Genomic DNA, 21,465 nt, shown 5'->3' on the forward strand with positions numbered 1-21,465 from the left:
TGGCAACATGGAACAGAAATCCCAGAATGAGCTGGAACTCAGCATCAAGTGATTGAGAAAATCTTTTTGACCAAAATGGGGAAGAGAGAAATGAGACAAAATAAAGTGTCAATGGCTGAGAGATTCCAAACAGAGTTGAGAGGTTATCCTGGAGGTTATTCTTGCACATTAAATAGACATTACCTTGTTAGTCAAGGTGTAATGGAGAGACTGGAGGAAAGTGCCTGAAAATGTAGAGCTGTGTTCCAGTAGCCATGTTTCTTGAAGATGATTGTATAGTGATATAGCTTTCACAGTGTGACTGTGTAACTGCAAAAACCTTGTGTCTGATGCTCCTTTTATCTACCTTATCAACAGATGAGTAAAACATATGGAATAAAAATAATAGGGGGAACAATAAAAAACCCGAATCAAACATGGATTTCTAGTTCTGGCAATATGGGATACTGAGATAATAGATATACACACTTCTACCCTCCACACTCCTCTCCATACACATTGAAATACTGTATAAACTATAATACATGAGTTTTAATACAGAGCAAAACTTGTAAAGGACGTATTTTGGTTTCCTGGGCTGTTCAAGCAAATACCATGAAATGAGTTGGGTTAAACAGTGGGAATTTATTAGCTTATGGTTTTGAGGCTAAAAGAAAGCCCAAATCAAGGTGCCTCAAGGAAATACTTTCTTACTGAAGAGTGTTCTGGGGCTGGCTGCAGGCAACCCTTGGCTTCTCTGTCATGTGGCAAGGCACATGGCGGCATCTCTTGGTCTTTCCCTTCTCTTCCAGGTTCTCTCTGTCTGCCTGAATTTCACTGTGCTTATAAAGGACTCCAGTAATGGGATTAAGACCCATCCTGATTGAGGTGGGCCACAACTTCTTAACTGAAGTAACCTCATCAAAAGATCCTGCTTACAAAGGGTTCACACTTATAGGAATGGATTAAATTTAAGAATGTGTTATTCTGGGTATATACAGCTTGAAACCACCACAGAAAGGAAAGAGAGAAGAAAGGAAAAGGAACAAAAGAAAAATGAGAAGACTTACCAGTAACCAAGAGTAAAATAAAACTAAGGCTCTAAGTGTGAGAATTGCATGATCAGAGGGTGGCCTTGGAAGCAAGTTTCATGAATATAAATTTTGTTTGATCATAGTCAAGTAAGCCAGTCAATTGTTTATGTAAATGACTTTATTAGGAGAGTCTAAGGCTCCAGCTCAACTTAATGCTTAGGCTAAGTCCACATAATTGAGGAGTTGGGGGTGGCACTAAGATGTTAGCCTTTGCCTCACACCTTTTTCAAGCCACTAGAACCTCCTCTAGCAGCTTCAAGCTCTCAGTAAACCCAACTGTCTGATTTTAAACACTTACCTTAGACACCAATTGGTAATTGTATTCAAATTGCCATGGTCAATGCTTTGGAGAATACATTGCATTTTGACCCAGCTGTTTATGGACCTGTTAAGTCAAAGATTCACTCTTTATGGTCAAAGAATCAAACAGCTTTAAGATTTTCATTTAATCCTACTCCCACAAAGCTGTGCAACTTTGTAATTATGAAAAAACAAAACTGGTCACTCTTCCATTTAGGTGTCCATCAATGTGGAGGAATTACTTCCAGGGTTCTCCTCAACTTAGAGTTAATATCATGAGATGTTTGATGTAGAACTTTCTGAGGAAATGAAAATGATGAAATAAATTTGAGCTTAACAGTAGACGACAGGCCATTTAATGAATCTTGTGGCTCAGTTGGTATAATGTAACCCAATTGTTAGTCTTGCTCTCCACTTTCCAAATCCCTTGATGGTGTAAACTATCAATTTAAGAAGAATGCATAATGTTCTACTATAGAGATAGAATATTCCAAAAGCAGAGCAGATAGAGGTAGTAACATTTTTACCATCTGGCAAAGCCACTAGGCCAGATGGATTCACTAATGACTTCTCTAAAGTATTTAATCAGACCTTTCTGAAACACGTGACCGGCATATTTAATTATCCTAAATTAACAGGACTTCTGCCAGATATAACCCTCAATGTGTGAGTCATGTTCCTTGCTTAATGAGCTTAAAAAGAGATGAATAGCTCCAAAAGGCTAGGTTTCACAGCGACCCTCTCATCAGTGAGCCTTCTCATTAGCAAATTGTTGTTATAGTCTTAGGCAGTATTTCTCCTTTTTCAAAGAATGGTAAGACTAGACATGCTAATCAAATTCATTTTTCAATGACAGTTATACAGATGAAAACATCTGGAGGTAGATAAACCTGACTTAGTCATCAGATATCCCTTCCTCCTGCCTGTGAAAGACTTCTAAAGTACCCGGTGCCGTGTGTGTGTGTGTGTGTGTGTGTGTGTGTGTGTGTGTGTGTGTGTGTGTACCCCCACATCTCACAGCAGTATTGTTAATTGCTGTTTGTTGATTTAGCCACTTTAGACTTGACTGACTCAGATACAAGGGGGTTTAGGGTATATATGTCATCTTTACATCCCTTTCTATCTCCTTCCCCAAAAGTTATTTTGTTTATTTAAATTCTTCTAACATTTACCTTTGTTGCTTTGTTATATTTTTGTACCTTTAATTTTTGGAACATCAATTATAGTCAGTACTTCTTGACTCCTAACTTTGTTTTATCAAGATATTAGTGACCTGCATATTCTACTGAATCCTCCAGGTTTCTTTCAGCATGCTTTTGAGGCTCATCCATGATGTTATATATATTGTTTGTTCATTCTTTTTATTGTGAGAATACTTTCATTATATGAGTATACCACAACTTGTTTATCCATTCATCCATTCATGGACATTTGCATTATTTCCAGCTCCGGGTTATTATAAAAAAAGCTGCTGTGAACATTGTATATGCTATGAAGTTTTTTGTATAGATATATCCTCTTTTTTCTCTTGAATAAATACCTAGGAGTGGAATTGCTAGGTCATATGGTAAGTATATGTTTAACATTATAAGAAACTGCCAAACTGTTTTTCCAAAGTGATTTATCATTATCCATTCCTTTCAACCATGTATTAGGATTCCAGTTGCTCTGCATTCTTAGTAGCACATGGTATTGCAACTCTTCTAATTTTAGTTGTCCTCATGGTTGTATAGAGAGATCTCATGGTTTTAATTTATATTACCCTGATGATTGATGAGGTTGAACACCTTTTCATGTGCTTCTTTATAATCCATATCTTTTCCTTGGTAAAGTATGTGTTCAAATCTTTGGCAATATTTTAAATTGCAGCATTTGTCTTCTTTTTATTGAATTGTAATCATAAGCATTCTTTATATATTCTAGGTACAGGTCCTTTGCCTGATATATTTATTATTGTTTTTTCTCCCAGTCTGTGACTTGCCTTTTCATTTTCTTAAAAACTTTCTTTTGAAGAGCAGAAGTTTTTTATTTGAAGTTCGCCATAAAATTTTTTTATTTATTTTGTGGTTCATGCTTCTTGTATCTTCTCTAACAAATCATTGTCTTTCAAAGGCCACCAAAGTTTCCTCTTATGTTTTCTTCTATCAATTGTATAGATTTATTTAGGTCCATTTGAGATAATTTTTGTGTATACTGAGAAATAGGGTTGAAATTCATTTTTCACTTTGGATATTCAGTTATTCTAACATCATTTGTCGAAAAGATTGTCCTTTCCCTTCCCAGTTGAATTACCTTAGCACTTTTGTTGGAATTCAACAACCTATATAAGTGTGGCTGTATTTCTGAACTCAGTTCTCTTCCATTAATCTATTTATCCTTATGCCAGTAATAATATGGCTTAATTTTGACTCCTTTTTTATAAAGTCTCCAACCAGTGCTTCCCCTTTTATTAACATTTTACTTTCAGATTTATTGGTATCAGGTGTTGGGTCTAGTTGTTCTCAGTGTCAGTCATGACTGGATTAGATTTCCAAGCCCTACTACTTTTGCTTGGACTTCTTAGGATGGCTTCTACAGATAACCCTTCTCAGCTGTTTCATGTTTAAATTTGGGGTGGAGGGGATAGTGCAGAACAGCGCTCTCATGTGTACTAATTACACATGAGTCTCCTTGGCTTTGACTGTAAATTCCCAGGGACCAGGGATAGATTTCATATGCGTTTGTTTTGAATAGAATTGATCACATGGTGGTTAGTTAATAATAATAATAATAATGAGCTAACATCTATATGGTGTTTACTATATTTTAAGCAACTACAATTTTAATCACTGTTTTAGGATTTATTAAATCTTTGCAATAATACCTGCCATCTTTGAGATAGGCAAGTTGTTAGTCTATGGATGAGAAATTGAGACACAGAGAGGCTGAGTAATTAGCTGTGGTAATTAATGAAAAAATATCATTTGTCTATAAGTAGAGGAGGCACAATTCAGTGGTGTACTTTGTGATATTCTTAATCTTGAACATGTTTAACAACCAGCTCCCAAAGAGAAAAAATATGTTCCTACATGTTCAAAGTTTATTTTACTGATATAAAGGATGAGTGGCACAAAATACACAAATAATAATAGAATATATAATGTTCCTTATTAATTTCATATAGACAATTGATTTTTTTTTTTTTTTGGCATGGGCTGGCGTTGGGAATCAAACATGGATCTCCAGCACATTAGGCAAGAATCCTGCCACTGAGCCACCATCTCATTGTCCTAGACAATTGATTTTTGTAGAATGCTTTCATTGATTTTTGCTGAATTCTCTTATCTGTGGTCAACCAGTGGTTGTAAGTCAGCCATGATTTGACATAATCAGATGTGAAATATGTGCTTGATTATACCACCTGATCCAGTCAAGAATTTCCTCACATCATTGACAAATGAGTATAGTTCTGACGCGAATGTTGTTTGATTTTTTTTATTTATATTAATGAGTAAGAATAGAGTGAAACAACAAAGATGTATGTCAGAATTATAATCATTTGCCAATGAAGTGACTTCTTTGCTGAATTGTCTAATATTTTGGAAGAAGATTTTCTTGTGTTAAAAAGCTTTTAAGTTTATTCTACATTAAAATCTTATGCATCTGTTTCCTAATCTAGATGGTCAACAACAAAATAAATCATGCCCTGATTTATAGCAGTTGATTATTTTCTGTGATGTACATATTCTCATCATAACTGATTTCAAGCTACCAATGTGACATCATTGAAACAGAGTTGGAAAGAGATGGGTATACCACTCTAAAGTACTTCCACCTTACAGATATGATAAGCATAAATAATCTCAAGAGTATAGATAAAGTAAAATGTCTAAGAATAATTAGGAAGTGAGGAGTGTTGAGTGTTTACCTTTATTGTTAATACAGCTTGTTTTATTGTAAGTTTATATAACTTAATTTGTGACAGTGACTGTTTAACAACTGATTATCAAGATTGCTAAATTTTAACAACCAGCTCTTGATGGCCATTCTAAGCTGGCTCCAGAACATCATCGCATGGTTTGATCTCAGGGAATCATACCACTATACTCTTAACCACTTTTCCATATCTATGCAAGTATGGCAACACTCAATATGCAATATGGTGCATATCTTTATTTTTCTATATCACATTCTCATTAAATGCCCCACTCATCGAGGTTGATTAGAAGTCTAATTTGAGGGACTCCTGTTTAACCCTGCAACTTACACAGTTCAGTCAGATGGTGACAGGCGCTGGTTTTCTGTCCATCTTTCTTGTTGCTTCTGTTCATCCTGCCTAGGTCCACATGGAAGGCAGGGCCCTCTCTGATGCTAGATAAGATCATGGTCCTGGCGGTGGGACTCCATTGCCAAGTGCTGCCCTGGGAAGCAGGACTGGAGCACTTGACTTGTAGTCCTCACAGCCATCACCGGCTGAGACCTTGCTACCTGCAGGCCACTGTGTTCAACTGCAGCCTGCCTTTCTTGCTGCTCAGGTGTGAACCTCCACTGAGGTTAGGCCACTCTCCCTTCTATCCAGAAAGCGGCAGCTTCCCTCTCTGCCCTTAGGCAGTCTGGCCTCATCACCTTGATGCATCTTTGCTTCCAATAATGGAAAACATTTCTCAGGGTTATCTTCTGGCCAGGGAGAGAAGACTTTCATGCTTTCCTGATGAGACCATTAAAAAAATATACTGACATATGAAGTATTACTGAGAGAGTCAACGACACAGCCTGGGCACAAATGAAATAAGACTTTAAAAGTAAAGTCAGAATGATAAATTTTTAAATGCTATACTTGGAATAGCATTTAAAAATATAACTTTTTGCCTTAAAGAATCAAGAATGATGTTTTGTTGATTAGTGTACTTTGTTTAACCTCATAAATGTAGCTACCTCTTTCTGTGACCCTATTAATTCTCATCTGCTCTGCATGACATATTTGGAAATTTTCCTTCTGTCTTCTGATTTCAGGAAGACATGCTTTTGCCCTCCTGGCATGCTGGAGAAACGTAGCAATTTCTTTCTCCCAGTTAGGGTGATGAAAGTCTTGTACTGCAGTGCTTTCTATTGCTATGGTAACAGAAGATGGAATTTCCCAATGGAACTAGATTTATATAAACACAGAGAAGAATAGTTCCTTAAAAGCATGATCCCCTTTTTGTTGTATTCATGTGTATAATACAATAAATACAATAAATTGAATAGCAAAGGAAAAATAGAATGGCACCAACCTTTTCCTGCATGTGTGGAATGAGATTTCCATTGTATTGAGACCCCAGCGAAACGGTGATTTTAAAAGTTTTAATATTGTGACATCACTTTTGTAGCAATAATAATTCACAAAATGTGCAAAGTTTAGCCTTACTTGGAAAACAAAAGAAGAGAGTTGGTTTTATAGACCTTAAACTGGCAGATGGACTTAAAATATATGTAAATAGCATCAGTACTCCCGGTCACAGAAAGATTCACAACACCATGATATGGTGAGGGAAACGATGGGAAGACAAGGGTGAAACAAATATGTTGCGTAATGGTGATACTGCTTCCCTAATTTCCTCTGTGGAAGAATACAGTAGTTACCTGTTTCTGATGAAATATTATAAGAAGCCTAGGAATTCAGGGATAATGATTCTTTGCATCACAGATCTTATTTTTACATAAGGCGACCTAAACTCCTCTTCATCTGCTGGTTGCTCAAAAGGCCTTACTCTAAGGGTGGTGCCCTAAACTCAGGGCCTCTCTATGGGAGGACCGGAAGAATATAATGAGACTGATTTAGTTTTATATGAGGAAAATACATTTATACATGTCTATTCACCTCGCATTTAGAATGCTTCTGAACTAAAATTCCAAAGGTGTTTTGGGATTAGTTAAAAGCAGATTTTGCTCAGAATGACTCCTCATGAAAATTGAATTCCTCAATGCAGAGATGTGGGAAGAAGGGAATAGATACCTTGACAGTGACTTAAGACCTTCTTTATTAATAGATACTTCTGTGATGCCACCATTACTTATAGCTTATATAGATTCTTGCAAGTCCAGTGATTACAGTTTGTATTTAAACTTGCATATGCAAGTTTAAAAAGTGCTGTTGGGATGATAAATAAATTTAAAATACAATTAAATGCCACTTGGATGTGTTCTAGAAGATACAGGGATCCCATTATCCTGTCATCCATGTGGAAGAAGTGGAGTTTCTGGAAAGCCAGTGGTAAAATACCAAATGGGAAAGTGAATAAAGGTTGTTCACCAGTCTCCCTATTTTTTTTTTTTTAACAGAACAAGAAATTGTATTATCTTGAATGCTGGTGCATAACAAATAACAAACTTAATTAGAGGAGGAGACAGAGGGAAACATAAAATACTGAAGTGGTTCTGGACAGCGTTAAAACCTTTAAAGGTTGATGGGAAAATTGTTCATGAAGTCTTTTCTTTGGTTCAACATTGTACAGCTTTCCTTTTACTGACAGTTTTCACTAATAGTTCTTATAATATGTAGTTCAACTAATCTTTTGCCTGTCAAGTTAAATGAAAAATACAGAGGGAGTGAAACAGAAATTTTCCCTAACATATAAGGGTGTTAGAAGTTTCTTTGTACTTTCACATGCATTTTAGTGTTTACATTTGAAACATTGTTAAGGACATCTTAATTTTTAATTGGTCTTGATTTATAATATGGTCATGATAATAGAGTCTCTTGAATTATAGATCATATTATAAAGGGTAAAGATACATGTATAAACAAAATTTCAGATGCTCTTGGAAACACATTTTGAGGTATAGCATATGTGATAACACATTTCTTTTGGGATTTGTTCATCCTGTTGGGATACTGAAGGCTCTATCTTACACAAATAATTTAGCCTTTGCTAACTATAGCTTGAATGAATCACAAAATTGGAATTTTCAAAGTTTTCTTAATAGGCTTCCAGTCCAGATAACTCACAGTCATCTTGTGATCTAGAATAGACATTTTGCTTTTTTTTTTTCAATTCACAGTTAACACCATTGAATTGGGCTCTTTGTTGGCGGTTTGTCTTGGTCATGACTTATTCTTGCAAAACCATTCCTTACTGTGAAGCAGAAGGGAAAGCTTTTCACCAATACAAGGAATATAATCTGATATCAATAACAAAGTCAAAGGCGTGGGTGTTACAAGACATTCCTGAAATGAGGCTTCAACAGTCCTCAGATCCTTTTTCTTTTTCTTCCAACTGTGCAGTCATTGCCCTATTTTCTTCTATTCTGTAAAATAAAAATAAAAACAAAAGATGTTTTTTGGAGATCAAGTTTTTCACAGGTAAGGAACTATTTGGAATAAACCCAAAAGATAGTAGAATGTTGTGTCCTTCCTTAAGTAGTTCCCTCCTCTTCTAACAGCTTTTAACTACTCTCTATCGATGATCACATCACAGCCGAGTTCTTCAGTCAGACGATTGACTGAAGTGAAAAGAGTTCTTCAATAAAAGCCATCTGATCAAACGGGGCCTACTCATAATGCATCTGAAACCCGCCATCTAGTGCCACTTCTCCTGCTCTGGATGTTCTCGGAAACATCATATTGGCCTCTTCGAGGGCTGCTGACATTCTCTAGCCTGCGCCACTCAGCTTTTCGGCTTCTGGATACTCGAAGTCATCCTCACAGTCATCAAGTTCCTCACGCTTGTCCTGGCTCTCGAAGTCTGGGGCTGTGCTCTGTCCTGGCTGGTCCCCATGGCTGGGACCGTTCACAAGGCCGAGTTTCCCCTCAGGCTCCACCATTGACTGGGCCTCCTCCTCCAGCTGTGGAGGGGCTTGGGGATGACCCCCAGCTCCCGCTGCCCACCTCCCTCTGCAAAGGTCACACTCACCAGGCATCACGTCCATCTGCAGGTCACTGCTCTTGTCATACAGTTTGGCCAGCACAGACATTTCGGCCATCTTACAAGCTGCTCAGCCCCTAGCATGGCCTTTTCTACACGATCTCAGATACACAGCAAAGTAGTAGTCTCTCACTACTTTTCGTGTGGACATGGCTAAATAGTAGTTATATGAGTCAAACCAAGTAGTCGTGTTGCATACAAGCCAGAGAAATGAGGTCAGAGACTTGAACTTGTGAGGAAGAAATAGTGAACTTTCTTAATGTACTCAAAATGCCAAAGGAGCAACCGGGATAAATGAGGAGGCAGGCTGGGAAGGGATCATTTAAGGAGCAGCATAAAGGAACTTCTGGCAAGAAAGAAAAAAATTCCAGTGTGAACTATTCTTATAAACCAGATAAATTTATGGCTTCAACATGAGTGAGAAGAACAATACAAGAAAAAAGAATAAAATTTACTTCAAATCTATATGGTATGATTTGGTATATCATCACTAATTGAGTAATTATTTTGAAGATTTGTTTAAAACTGCTAATTCCAATTCCCCCCTCAATCAAAGAATTATCTAAGAAAAATCAAGAATCATAAAATTCTATAAGAAGGGCTGTCTTGAGCAGCAGTTTTTTTTTTTTTAATCGGGTGCTTCAGAATCCCAGAAATCTACCAAATGTCTGAAGCATTTTAAAATAGAAACTGTAATCCTAGTAGAAGACTTTAATTTATATCTCCTGAGAATGTCTCTGATCATCCAGGGAAAATGGTCATTATCTTTTGTTTTCTAGTCCCTGGGTGCAACCTGTTGCCTAAAGCAGTGGGGAAAGAAGCAATATATGGCAGCTAGATTATTGTTGGCTTCGTTCACTGCCTCTTAGCCTGTTGACGATGCTTATACTGCTGTGTGTTCCATCACCTGGGAATAGAGTAATGGAAAGTCAGGCCCCGCCCTTTAGAAGCAGACATTCTGGTCAAATCCTCTTCCTTGCAGCGCTTAGGACTCTAGGCATGGTACTAATATGAGGAGTCTCCTTAGACTCACCACTAAAAATTCCTCATTGAATGTTAAGACATTTTCTTCTGAGATCTGGCACACAGACTTCAAACTCTAAAGCTGCCAGACTTTGAACTATAAAACTCATGGCCCAGGCAATTGTTTCCGTCAATTTTTATAGAAAAGCCTAAGCCTTTCCTTGCTTGCCAACATCCTTGACTTGCCCTCTCCATTCCCTGTGCCCTGCCTTACCTGAGGCCCTCACTCTCTCTCACCTGGCCTTCCTTTCTGCTCTTGTAACAGCCTTCAGCCATCTTACCTGAAATACAAAACTGTTATAATATACTAGAGAATATGACTATATAAAATGTAGTTTATGAAATATAAAACTTTTCATCTTGCATCATGCCAAAAATTATGGGTGGTGTCATAGTTTGTCTGGTTAAAAGGGTTTTCCTGAGCTCTTCTCACCAGCCAGACCCTTCTCATTTTCTACTTTCTTCCAGGAGACTTTACCTATGGCCATTGTCTTTTCACATGAATACTGTTTGTACCTTGTCTGTCTTATGAACTCATGTCATCCCTAAGGTCCTAGGTAGCTTCCGTGTTCACAGAAATATCAAGATTCTGTCTTGATATTTGGTCATTGTTTACATGTCTGCCCTTCCTCTTAGGTGAGCTCCTTGAAGGAGGGGCAGTATATTTTCTATTGATACTTCTGTAGCACCATACTTGACATATCACAGATCCTTAAATAAAGATTTTTGAGTGAATGAATGAACTTAAATATACCAGTTTGTCATAGATAGAGTTTTCACAGACTACTTTCATCCACTTAGTTTAATGAAACAAACATGGCATTCCATGATCTTCTTGCAATTTTACGCATCAAGCTACCATCAAATATCAGATGTGTCCCAGAAAACTTGAGAGAGAGGTACTTTTATAGCTTTTCAGTTACTTCTAACTTCTACACAAACTCTGAATGCAAAAGTATTCCATGCCTTAAAAAGTTTGAAAGCCTCTAGCACGTACCTATTATAAAAAATAAATAAATAAAAATCCCTTTTATATGGTGTTCTTGTTTGCTAGCTGCTGGAATGCAATATACCAGAAACGGAATAGCTTTTAAAAAGGGAAATTTAATAAGTTGCTAATTTACAGTTCTAAGGCCAAGAAAATGTCCCAATTAAAGCAAGTCTATAGAAATGTCCAATCTAAGGCATCAGGGAAGATACCTTGGTTCAAGAAAGCCGATGAAGTTCAGGGTTTCCTTCTGAAGTGGAAGGGCACATGGTGAACACAGTCAGAGTTTCTCTCTCATCTGATATGGCGCATGGTGAATATGGCCAGGGTTCCTCTCTCATCTGTAAGGGCACAGGGCGAATACGGCGTCATCTGCTAACTTCTTCTCTTGGCTTCCTGTTCAATGAAGCTCCCTGGGAGGCATTTCCTTTCTTCATCTCCAAAGGTTGCTGGCTGGTGGACTCTGCTTCTTGTGACTATATTGTTCGGCTATACTCTCTCTGAATCGCTCTCATTCTCCAAAATGTTTCCTCTTTTATAGGATTTCAGAAATTAAGACCCACCTGAATGAGTGGAGACCTGTCGTCACCTAATCCAGTTTAACAACCACTCTTGATTAAATCACATCTCCAGGGAGATGATCTAGTTACAGTTTCAAACATATAGTATTGAATAAGGATTAGAAAAAACAGCTGCCTTTACAAAATGGAGTTAGGATTAAAACATGGCTTTTCTGGAGTACATACATCATTTCAAACCAGCACATATGGGTTATCTTTTCATATTACTTCCTTCTAAAGATTCCTGAAGACACATTTTCCAGCAAGCACTGTTGTTTAAAATAGTTTACGTTTTTCAAAGGCTCACTATGTCCACATAGGCATGCATATGTTGGCTGCCAGTTCCATGAGGATGATGATGATGTTACAACTGGCACTGAGTGCTTGCACTGTGCTAAGTGCTCCATATTCAGTATATTATTTGTATATATTATCTCCATTTTATAGATGAGGAAACTGAGGGAAAAGAGTTCAAGTGTTCAAGGAACTGGAGCTAGTTGGGTGCCATTGTGTAAATTCAGGTGTCTGATTCAAGAGCATATACTCTTATTAATACCCTGCTGGAAATTGAAAAGAAAAAATAAAAACAAAAACCTGAAAATGGAAAAAGAAAAAAAATTTTTCTGTTTACTGTGTAAGCAGAATCATCTGCTAGTTTTTCACATAGGTAATGTGCTTTTTTAAAAAAACTCCTACCACCTATTTTTAGAAATGCACTTTACATGGTGAATTTAAAACATTAGAGTGATTCCTCACCTAGGAATAGTAACGTTTCTGCCTATTGACTGATACAGACTCCTTGAAATACTAGTTTTTATTTGGCAAAGTTTCATTCTGATTGGGCTGCAGAGGAAAATTGTTATATAAACCACAAGCATAGTAATTTTCAGTTCTCTTGGTGTGACAAGGATTTATTAAAATAGAAATTTTCATTTAACATGCATAATCTATTGCAACAAACACAGAAGAAGCACTCGACTCGGGGATACCTCCATGCTTTGAAATCCTGATGAGAATGGTATCCTGAGCTTCTACAAGCAGGTTTAATTAATTTTAAGATGAGAACTTTCTCCTAGCAACAGCATTTTTTTTCAAATTAAAGCCAAGGCTACCTTGAAAGCTAAGTAATATTTTCAGAATCAGTAAGTAAATATCATCAAGTAAAGCAATTATAGAACCATATCAAAGATTTTCTGATGAGAATTATAATCATAATAATGTCTGATTTTCAGGATAACCAAGTATGATCTGACAGACTGTTCTTAATGTTGAATCCTGCTAAGCCTTTCTTGGTCAAATTTGAACATCTCAGTTTAGGCCAATCAGATAATTAGTTTAGGCACAGTTGAGGCTCTTCCTTTTGAGATACTATTGTTAGATGATTAAAATGAGAAATAAATTTGCATATAAGATCGATGTTTTTGTAACTTTGCTCAATTGAAAGATGGAAAAGAGACCCTTTTCTCTTTCAGCCTTGCCTTGCATCCAGATAAAACTCTCGTTGCAACTGGCCAAGTCGGGAAGGAGCCATATATATGTGTATGGGATTCCTACAATGTACAAACTGTTTCTATTCTTAAAGATGTCCATACACATGGAGTCGCCTGCCTGGCTTTTGACTCAGATGGACAGGTATGTATCTTTTCCTTTTTTTATTTTTAAAAAAATATTATCTAGTTTTATTTTTTTAATGATGTCTCACAAGTCACCTCAAATTATAGTACGAACAACCTATAGGTTCAGAGAACCCATCCACCCTATCTGGCTCCCCTTGTCGGCCTCCTACACTTTAACTCCTGCTGGACATTTTTCCAAGCTTTAGGGACAAACACCCACCTCTGGAGAGGCCCCACTTTTGGTTCCCCCAGTCTCACCATTTGGTTAAAAAGCCTCCAGTAAGGAAAGTCATGAACGCATGCAATTCCACTGTGGTCCACTGTTAACTTCTTGTTTGGAATAAGGGCTGTGTAGACCTTTTCCACAGTGCTCAAGCCCTGAGCTTTGTCCTGATACCTCTTGCTTTCAGAAAAGAATGTTACCTCTTAATAATTCACTGAGACTGTTTTCTCTCTCTCTCTTTTTTAATTGTGAAAAATAACATATATACAAAACAATAAATTTCAAAGCACATGCAACAATTAGTTATAGAACATATTCCAGAGTTTGGTATGAGCAACAATTCCACAGTTTTCGATTTTTACTTCTAGCTGCTCCAAGACACTGGAGACTAAAATATCAATATAATGATATAACAATCATACTCATTTTTAAATTCTGTCTTCTCTGTTATAACTCCTCCTTCTCCTTTGATCTTTTATCCAGTCTTTAGGGTTATTTGGACTATTCCCAATCCAACTTCTTCATATTGGAAGGGGCTGTAGATAATATAGGATGGGGGATAGAACTAGTTGATGTTTTCGGAGAGGCTGGCCCATCTGGGTTTTAGGACTTGTCTGGCCTAGGAACCCATCTGGAGTTTGTAGTTTTCTGGGAAGTAATCCTAGTGCGAGACTATTCTCTTTAACTCTTTTCCATGAGGTCATTTCTAACTCCATCTCCCTACCCCTTTCCAATTTAAGCAGTCACAGTTCCTGTTTATTATTTTCTTTAAAATAACTCTAACATTCATCTTCTCCTTCCCATTCTCTTTTCCATCATCCTTTATGTTCCAAACCAGTCCCATGACTTAGTTTAAGTAACCTAACCTAACTTCTTAAAAAGTTTAACCTAACTTCTTAACTGGTCTCCCCACAATCAGTTTTTTGCTAATATATTTTACCAACTGACAAAAGTGCCAAGGCCCTCTTTAAAAACAAAAAAAAGCATGGGGCTGCCATTGAATGACACCCACACTTTGCAGCTGGGCATTCTCCGCCAGCCCTCAGGTCCTTGCACCCAGGCACCCTCTTTCCTGCTGTCCTCCCCATCTGACGTACCCCCCCACACACTTTTCTCTGCCCTTTGAAAACATTCTTCAGAAACACTCCAGAGGTCTTCATGAAGCTTTCCCAGTTCCCCCCAGAAAATTTTCTGTTTCTTTTGACCTCCAGCAGCACTTGGGCAGGAAGATCTGTCCCAGGAAAGGGAGGGGAAGCAGAGGGCGAGCGTGCTGGCCCTGCCCTGCTCTGCCTGGCTTACCCGCATGTACCCCCTCCCCCGCCCCTGCCTACTCTCTTCCTCCCCCCCTCCCCACAGGTCTATGAGTTAACACCTTCAGTCCAATTTGGGGGACATTTCAAAGTTAATTCTGTAAATTGGTGCCTTGGGAGATTTGTGAAAACATTCCTAGAAGTATGACTGAATTGAGTAGTTTTTGGGAAATACAGTGACTTATAGTAGTTGAACTGGTTTTAGTTGCCTTGTTTCTTTTTTCCTTTCTTTTTTTTTTTCCTTTTTAAACAATCAGCATTTACTTGGTGTTTTCTGCTGTTTTGAGAGAGCACTGATCATTAACTGTTTGCTTTTCTAGCTAGAACCAGATTGACTGCATGTGTGAATATAAGCCTCTGATATTTATGTTTTTTATCTTACTACCCTGTAATTTCATCCAGTTTGGTCAGGACAGCACATAACATTCTATTGTATGCCCACGTCTAAGTGGTAATGACCTTTGTTCAGGCTGGCAGCTTCTTGATTAAATTGAGCCAATATGTCAGAATGCATATGCATGAACAAGTGTAAATGTAAGGTTATATGTGCACTTAAATGCTCATTCTCTAAGCTGATGTTGTTGTTCTAGCACACATTCTCTTAAAATATTTGACCTGAAGTAATTTAGTAGAGGGAAATCCAGCTTTAACTTTCAGTTCTTTGTGCATGTGATTTTGCATCAGAATCCCAGCTTTCTCTTTTAAATTCCATTTTTAAGAGCCAGGGTAGGGATGAACTGCAGGTTCTTTACCGTCCCTTGAGAAGAACAACTTCCTCTTTGTTTGCCAAGATGGATTTTATGTCTTATTGATACCTATTGCTTCCTGTCTGCCTTATGCCCTGGGCAGAGTTCACTGAAATTGAGTGATATTCAAAAAATGACAAATGGCCCATCACCTCATAATAAACAAAAGGCGACAGAAATCCATTTTGGGCAGCTATGGGACCTGCCACTACAAATGAACAAAATAGATTTCTTTTGTTTTTTCCTCAATTAAGAAGTGTAGGTTTTCCTTTAGTGCCCATGTTTATGTTAACTGCTTTATCTATTAAAAAAAAAAAAGCAAGGAAAAATAAACTGAATGGAACTTACCCACGTCAAATTTTTTTAAATGGGAAAACTTTTAGATGAAAATACAATCATGTCTTGCAATACTTTCCATTGCTGGAACTCTTATTTAAAAATTATAGCAAAGACTCCTTTTCTTAAGGGCACACTTTTAAATCTCCATCTGGACATTTCTCGTACTAAATATTCCTAATAGAAGTCATCATTAATGAAGAAATTGAAATAATACCTGCATACAAGCAAATGTATATGTTTAACCACATATGGCTACTGTCATTCCATATACAGTGCATGCATGTATGCATAGTCACTCACTGAAACTTATTTGGTGAGATACATAAATTCAGATACTCTTATACTTGTGTTTTACTATATTTTCAGAACACTTTAATTTAGATTACTTCACTTGATGCACACAGCAATACCATAAGGTAGACAGAAAAGATGTTTTTAGATCCTTTTTACAGATAAGAAAACTGATCTTTAAGGGGATTAATTTTCCCAGAGTTTCATGCCTGACTACTCACAAAGTCAAAAGAGAAGCCAAATCTCCTCACCCCAGTTCAGCACTCTATTATACAGTTCTGATTTTGGAGTTCCTAATATTTTTTAACCCTTTTAATTTTGTATATACCTGTATGTGTTGAATTTTTTTCCCTTTGAGGATAAGTTCTGATCTGAACCCAGAGACTTTTAGGCTGGGAATAAGTACTGGATTTGTTTTACTAAAATTATATATATCCTTCCTTAGTTATTTTAAATGTTTGTGAAATTATAGAAAAATTTTTAAAGTTTTCTTTTCTTAAAAAAAAGTAAATGATGTTCATTTATGTGATTTCTTTTCTAATGTTTGTCAAACCCTTTCATTTTAGTAGTTTGTTAAGGCTTTTTGACTATAGACTTCTGAACTCTCTTAAATCTCACATTAAGATTTTTTTTTTAACATGGTCAGGCACCGGGAATCGAACCTGGGTCCTCTGGCATGGCAGGCAAGAACTCTGCCTGTTGAGCCACTGTGGCCCACCCTCACATTAAGATTTTAAATTTATTTATTTATTTATTTTTTAAATACATTTTCCTATTTATTTAAAAATTGTTATTGTGATGGCATAAACAACACAAAATTTCCCATTTTAACCACTTTCAAGTACACAGTTCAGAAGTATTAATTACATTTGCAATGTTGTACTACCATCACCACCATCTATTACCAAAACTTTTCTGTCACCCCAAAGAGAAACTCTGTATCCATTAAGCATTAACTCCTCAATCCCTCTCACCCGACCCCTGGTAAATTGTAATCTACTTACTGCCTCTGTGAATTTGCATATTCTATTTCATACAAATGAAATCATACAGCATATCACCTTTTATGTCTGAAGATTTTAAATTTAATAAGTTTTAGTTAAAAACTTTAAACCCTGACTTCAGGTTTGTTCCTGTGAGTTCCATTTGATTTTATCAGTAGCTTCATGGGATTTGGTGCTTCCTTTCTTACGTGTAGGAAGGATGACCTGCACATGAATGACCTGTAGCTTTTAGGATTTTTGAAATTTCAGCGTGTGCTAATGGGGTCATCTATTGTGATTACTTTAATTTAGGATGTAATACAGATTTTGAGAAATTGCTTTGTTCAAAGGAAATTAATTGCCTGGCACATAGTATGTAATCAATAAGTATTTGCTTAAGAAGGCAAGAGGGCATGAATAATAGGAAATCTCCCCCTCACTTTCCAGTATTAAATTGTTGTTCTTATTCTTAGCGCTTAGCTTCTGTGGGATTGGATGCCAAAAACACAGTCTGCATTTGGGACTGGAGAAAAGGAAAATTACTGGCCTCAGCCACCGGCCATTCTGACCGGGTAAGACAACCTTGTTGTGTCAAGCCACACAAACTTCACAACAGTGCGGGAATTATGATATTGCTTCTCAGACTTTAAAAAATGTTTAAAATATTTTCTCATGTACAGGTATTTCCTAAGTCTTCAACTTAAAAGTGTACAATTTCTTTTATTCATAATTGATAGCAAACTATGCTGGAAAATCTCTTTTGGTGGGAAGATGATTTATTTGAACTGTTACTGCTATTCATAGAGCAAATTTTTGATACTGTCATTAAGCTTCTTCACCAAGTTAAAATAGAATCGAGTTTGAAATTATATGTATACTTTAGATGCATTCATTTAGAAATGGAAATAGTTGTTAGAAAATAATGTTCACAAAATGTAGTTACTAGTGTATGCATTTCAATTTCAAATGAATGTTAACGGCAGTTTTGTGATTCCTTGTTGTATTTGAGAACCTTGAGTGTAAACTTTGCCTGCTTATTATTCATACTGAAATCAGCATGATCAGAAAAGGTAATTCCTTGTGATCAGAGCTGGCAAGGTAGGGAATGAAGCAAGCATATGAATATAACTAGTCAGAAATCTATTTCTCTGGTGTCTTATGTAATTGAAATATTTTGACTGCCTTATTGTCTTGTTCAGTTTAAAAGAAAAGTGAATTTGAGTGACTATCTTACACTGGTTCCTAGTTATTTCATATTTCTGCAAAATATAAATAATCCGTATAGAATGAGGCCCTAATTCAGCATTAAATTCATACTTTCTGGCTCAGTGTAAAGTTTACAGGTTTTTTTTTTTTTTTTTTACATGAATGGTGTTTCATTTAATATGAATTGTGATTTTAAGGGAACTCACAGTTGTCACTGCACATTTGGGCAAATTCTTAAGTCCTCAGAAAGTCCACAAGTGACCAGCCATAGAACCTGAGAGTTCAAGGAGGCTCTGCTCCTCTGTGGTCCGCTGCATCCCTGCCCTGCCTGCAAGTGAGTCCCCAGGGAGATTTTCCCGCTGCTGCCACTTGGGCTCTATCCCCAGGGATTCTAATTTACTGCTGTTAACTTAGTCCTTAGTGAACTCTTTAGGTTGAAAGCATTTGTGATGCCTAAGTTTTAGATGTTATTTTTTCTGCTTATGCGGTGATCCCATATCTATAAAGTAAGCAGCTCAATGTGTGAGTTGCCAACATGGATCATTGTGTCAATTTCCAGTGACCACAGAGGATGGACTCAGTGCCCACTATACATTGTTGAGATGCCATACCTGGGTCTACTGAAAACTAACTCACATCTGATATTTTATCTAAGTTATTCTGCAATTCCTACTCCTATTTCTGTATCATTTTATGTAGTCTAATCTGAATCAGTATAATACATGTTAAAATTTAGGGCTTAATACCTGGGCAAAATGTAGAAAACTAAAATTATGAACACTTTCAACCATAAAATCTCTGTGCTTAGAAAAATAGCCTAGTGCAATCATCTTAGTTTGGATAAAAAGTGTTTTGTTGTCGTTGCTGTTAAATTCTACTGAATGTTATGTGACCAATCTGATTTAAATGACTTTGTCCTATTGCTTTGTTAATCTGTTGTACATTTTCCAGGTAGGAGTACATTATAAAAAATGTAAAGCTGCTCTAGTGAGAAGTCTGTAATTTCAAGAGCCTACAATATTTTTGTTTTTTGTTTTAACATTTTTTATTATGAAATATATATACAAAAACAAATTTCAAAATACATTTTAACGAATAGTTATAGAACAGATTTCAAAGTTTTGTTTGGACTCTGGTTTCACAATTTTAGGTTTTTCCTTCTAGCTGCTCCCAAACACTGGAGACCAAAAAGAAATATCAAAATAATAAATACTCATTTGTTAAATCCTAACTTATCTGTTATAACTCCTCCTCCTCCTTCTTTGATTCTTCTCACAATCTTTAGGGACATTTGGTTTATGCCCATCCTAACCTTTTTTCATGTTGAAAAGGGGTGTTGACAATATGGAATAGAAAGATGGAACTAGTTGATGTTCTTGGAGAGACTGCCACCTCTGGGTTTCAGGACTTATTTGGCCTAGAAACCATCTGAAGGTTTTAGGTTTCTGAAAAGTGAACTTAGTGCATACAAATTTTGTAGAATCTCAGAGCCCTGGGTGTTCTTAAGGGTTAACAGGAGTCATGTTGGTTGGGGGTTGGCAAACCACGGTAATTAGCAATATCTGGCTGAAGCTTGTGTAAGAACAATCTCCAGATAGCCTCTAATTCTATTTGAGCTCTCTTAGTCACTGATAACTTATTTTGTTACTTTTTTTTTCTTTTGCCTTTTGGTTGAGAGGGTGTTGTCGATCCCACAGAATCAGAGCCAGGTTTATCTCTGGGAGTCATGTCCCATGTTGCCAGGGAGATTCTCCCTTGGATGTTAAGTCCCACATACAGGGGTACTCCGCAATTTTCCTTGCAGAGTTGGGCTTAGAGAGAGGCCATATCTGAGCAACAAACAAGGTTCTCTGGAAGTAACTCTTAGGCATAGTTGTAGGTAGGCTTAGCTTCTCTGCTACAGAAATAAATTTCATAAGGGCAAGCCTCAAGATTGAGGGCTTATTAAATTTGGAATCCCTTATGCTTGAGAGAATATCAGTAATTCCTCAGGTGGGGAAGGTTGATAGTTCCACATTTTCCCCCTATCTCTCAAGGAACTTTGCCAATACTTTTTAATTATTTGCCCAACATACTCTGGAATGTATATGGATATTGCATTAAGCTATTTAAAATTACAAGCCCTTATTCCCATTCTGTTATCCACATGTTTGGGTTGTTTAAATGAACTATCCATACAGGTTGAGTTAGATTGTGTGCTACAGAAAATTTAAGTTTTGGACAAAATGCAGCTCTTTACCTTTGGTCTTATAGAGTAGATGAAGTACTAAAATACAAAAACTATCATCCTTTATCCTGTATTTTGATATATCTTAGTCCCAACCAAATAGGCTTTGTTCTTATCTTTAATTGAAGCCTGATTTCATTTTCACTTTCTTTAACCATTGTTGAATATAGCAATGATGACTTCCAGAGTTGCAGAATTTGGGTGTGGGTGCCTGGGCTGGAAATCAAATCCAGTTCTCCACATGGCAGGCCAGCATTCTACCACTGAACTACCTATGCATGCTGAACCTACAGTGTTTAATGAAATACACTTCCTAATAGAACATTTCTCCCAGACCCCACAATCTGTATTACACATGGTTTTGTTCTTCATTACTGATGCCAATATGAATTAATACTGACTCCTTAAGGTCAAATGATTAGCTTCAAGATTATTTTAGTGGCTAAAATATGTAATCTCTTACATTTGTATATTGAATGCTTTATAGCCCGCAAAATTATTTCATATACATTATCTTAACTGACCTCATAACAAAACTGAGGTGGTGTCACCCATTTTAGAGAAAAAGAGGTTAGGATTAGAGATGCTAAGATTTGCCTGAGGTAGCATAGCTAAAATGGGTACTTGCATCTGATTGGTACTTGGTACTTGGACCTGGCTTTCTGACTGATCTCATCTTCTTGTGGGTAAAAGACTC

At 36.9% G+C, this 21,465-nt stretch overlaps 1 protein-coding gene and 1 pseudogene across 1 annotated transcript in view; one reads left to right on the forward strand and one right to left on the reverse strand.

The window, feature by feature from the left end:
• EML6 (EMAP like 6) overlaps positions 1-21,465 on the forward strand; it is a 300,506-nt gene that overhangs the window by 134,624 nt on the left and 144,417 nt on the right. The window contains exons 2-3 of the mRNA XM_077134236.1: positions 13,300-13,459; positions 17,809-17,907. Coding sequence (XP_076990351.1) covers positions 13,300-13,459; positions 17,809-17,907 — 259 coding nt within the window. The remainder of the gene's footprint in view (positions 1-13,299; positions 13,460-17,808; positions 17,908-21,465) is intronic.
• On the reverse strand, positions 8,782-9,314 carry LOC143661530 (EP300-interacting inhibitor of differentiation 1-like; annotated as a pseudogene).

Source organism: Tamandua tetradactyla, chromosome 17, assembly GCF_023851605.1.
Source record: "Tamandua tetradactyla isolate mTamTet1 chromosome 17, mTamTet1.pri, whole genome shotgun sequence".
Taxonomy (NCBI): domain Eukaryota; kingdom Metazoa; phylum Chordata; class Mammalia; order Pilosa; family Myrmecophagidae; genus Tamandua; species Tamandua tetradactyla.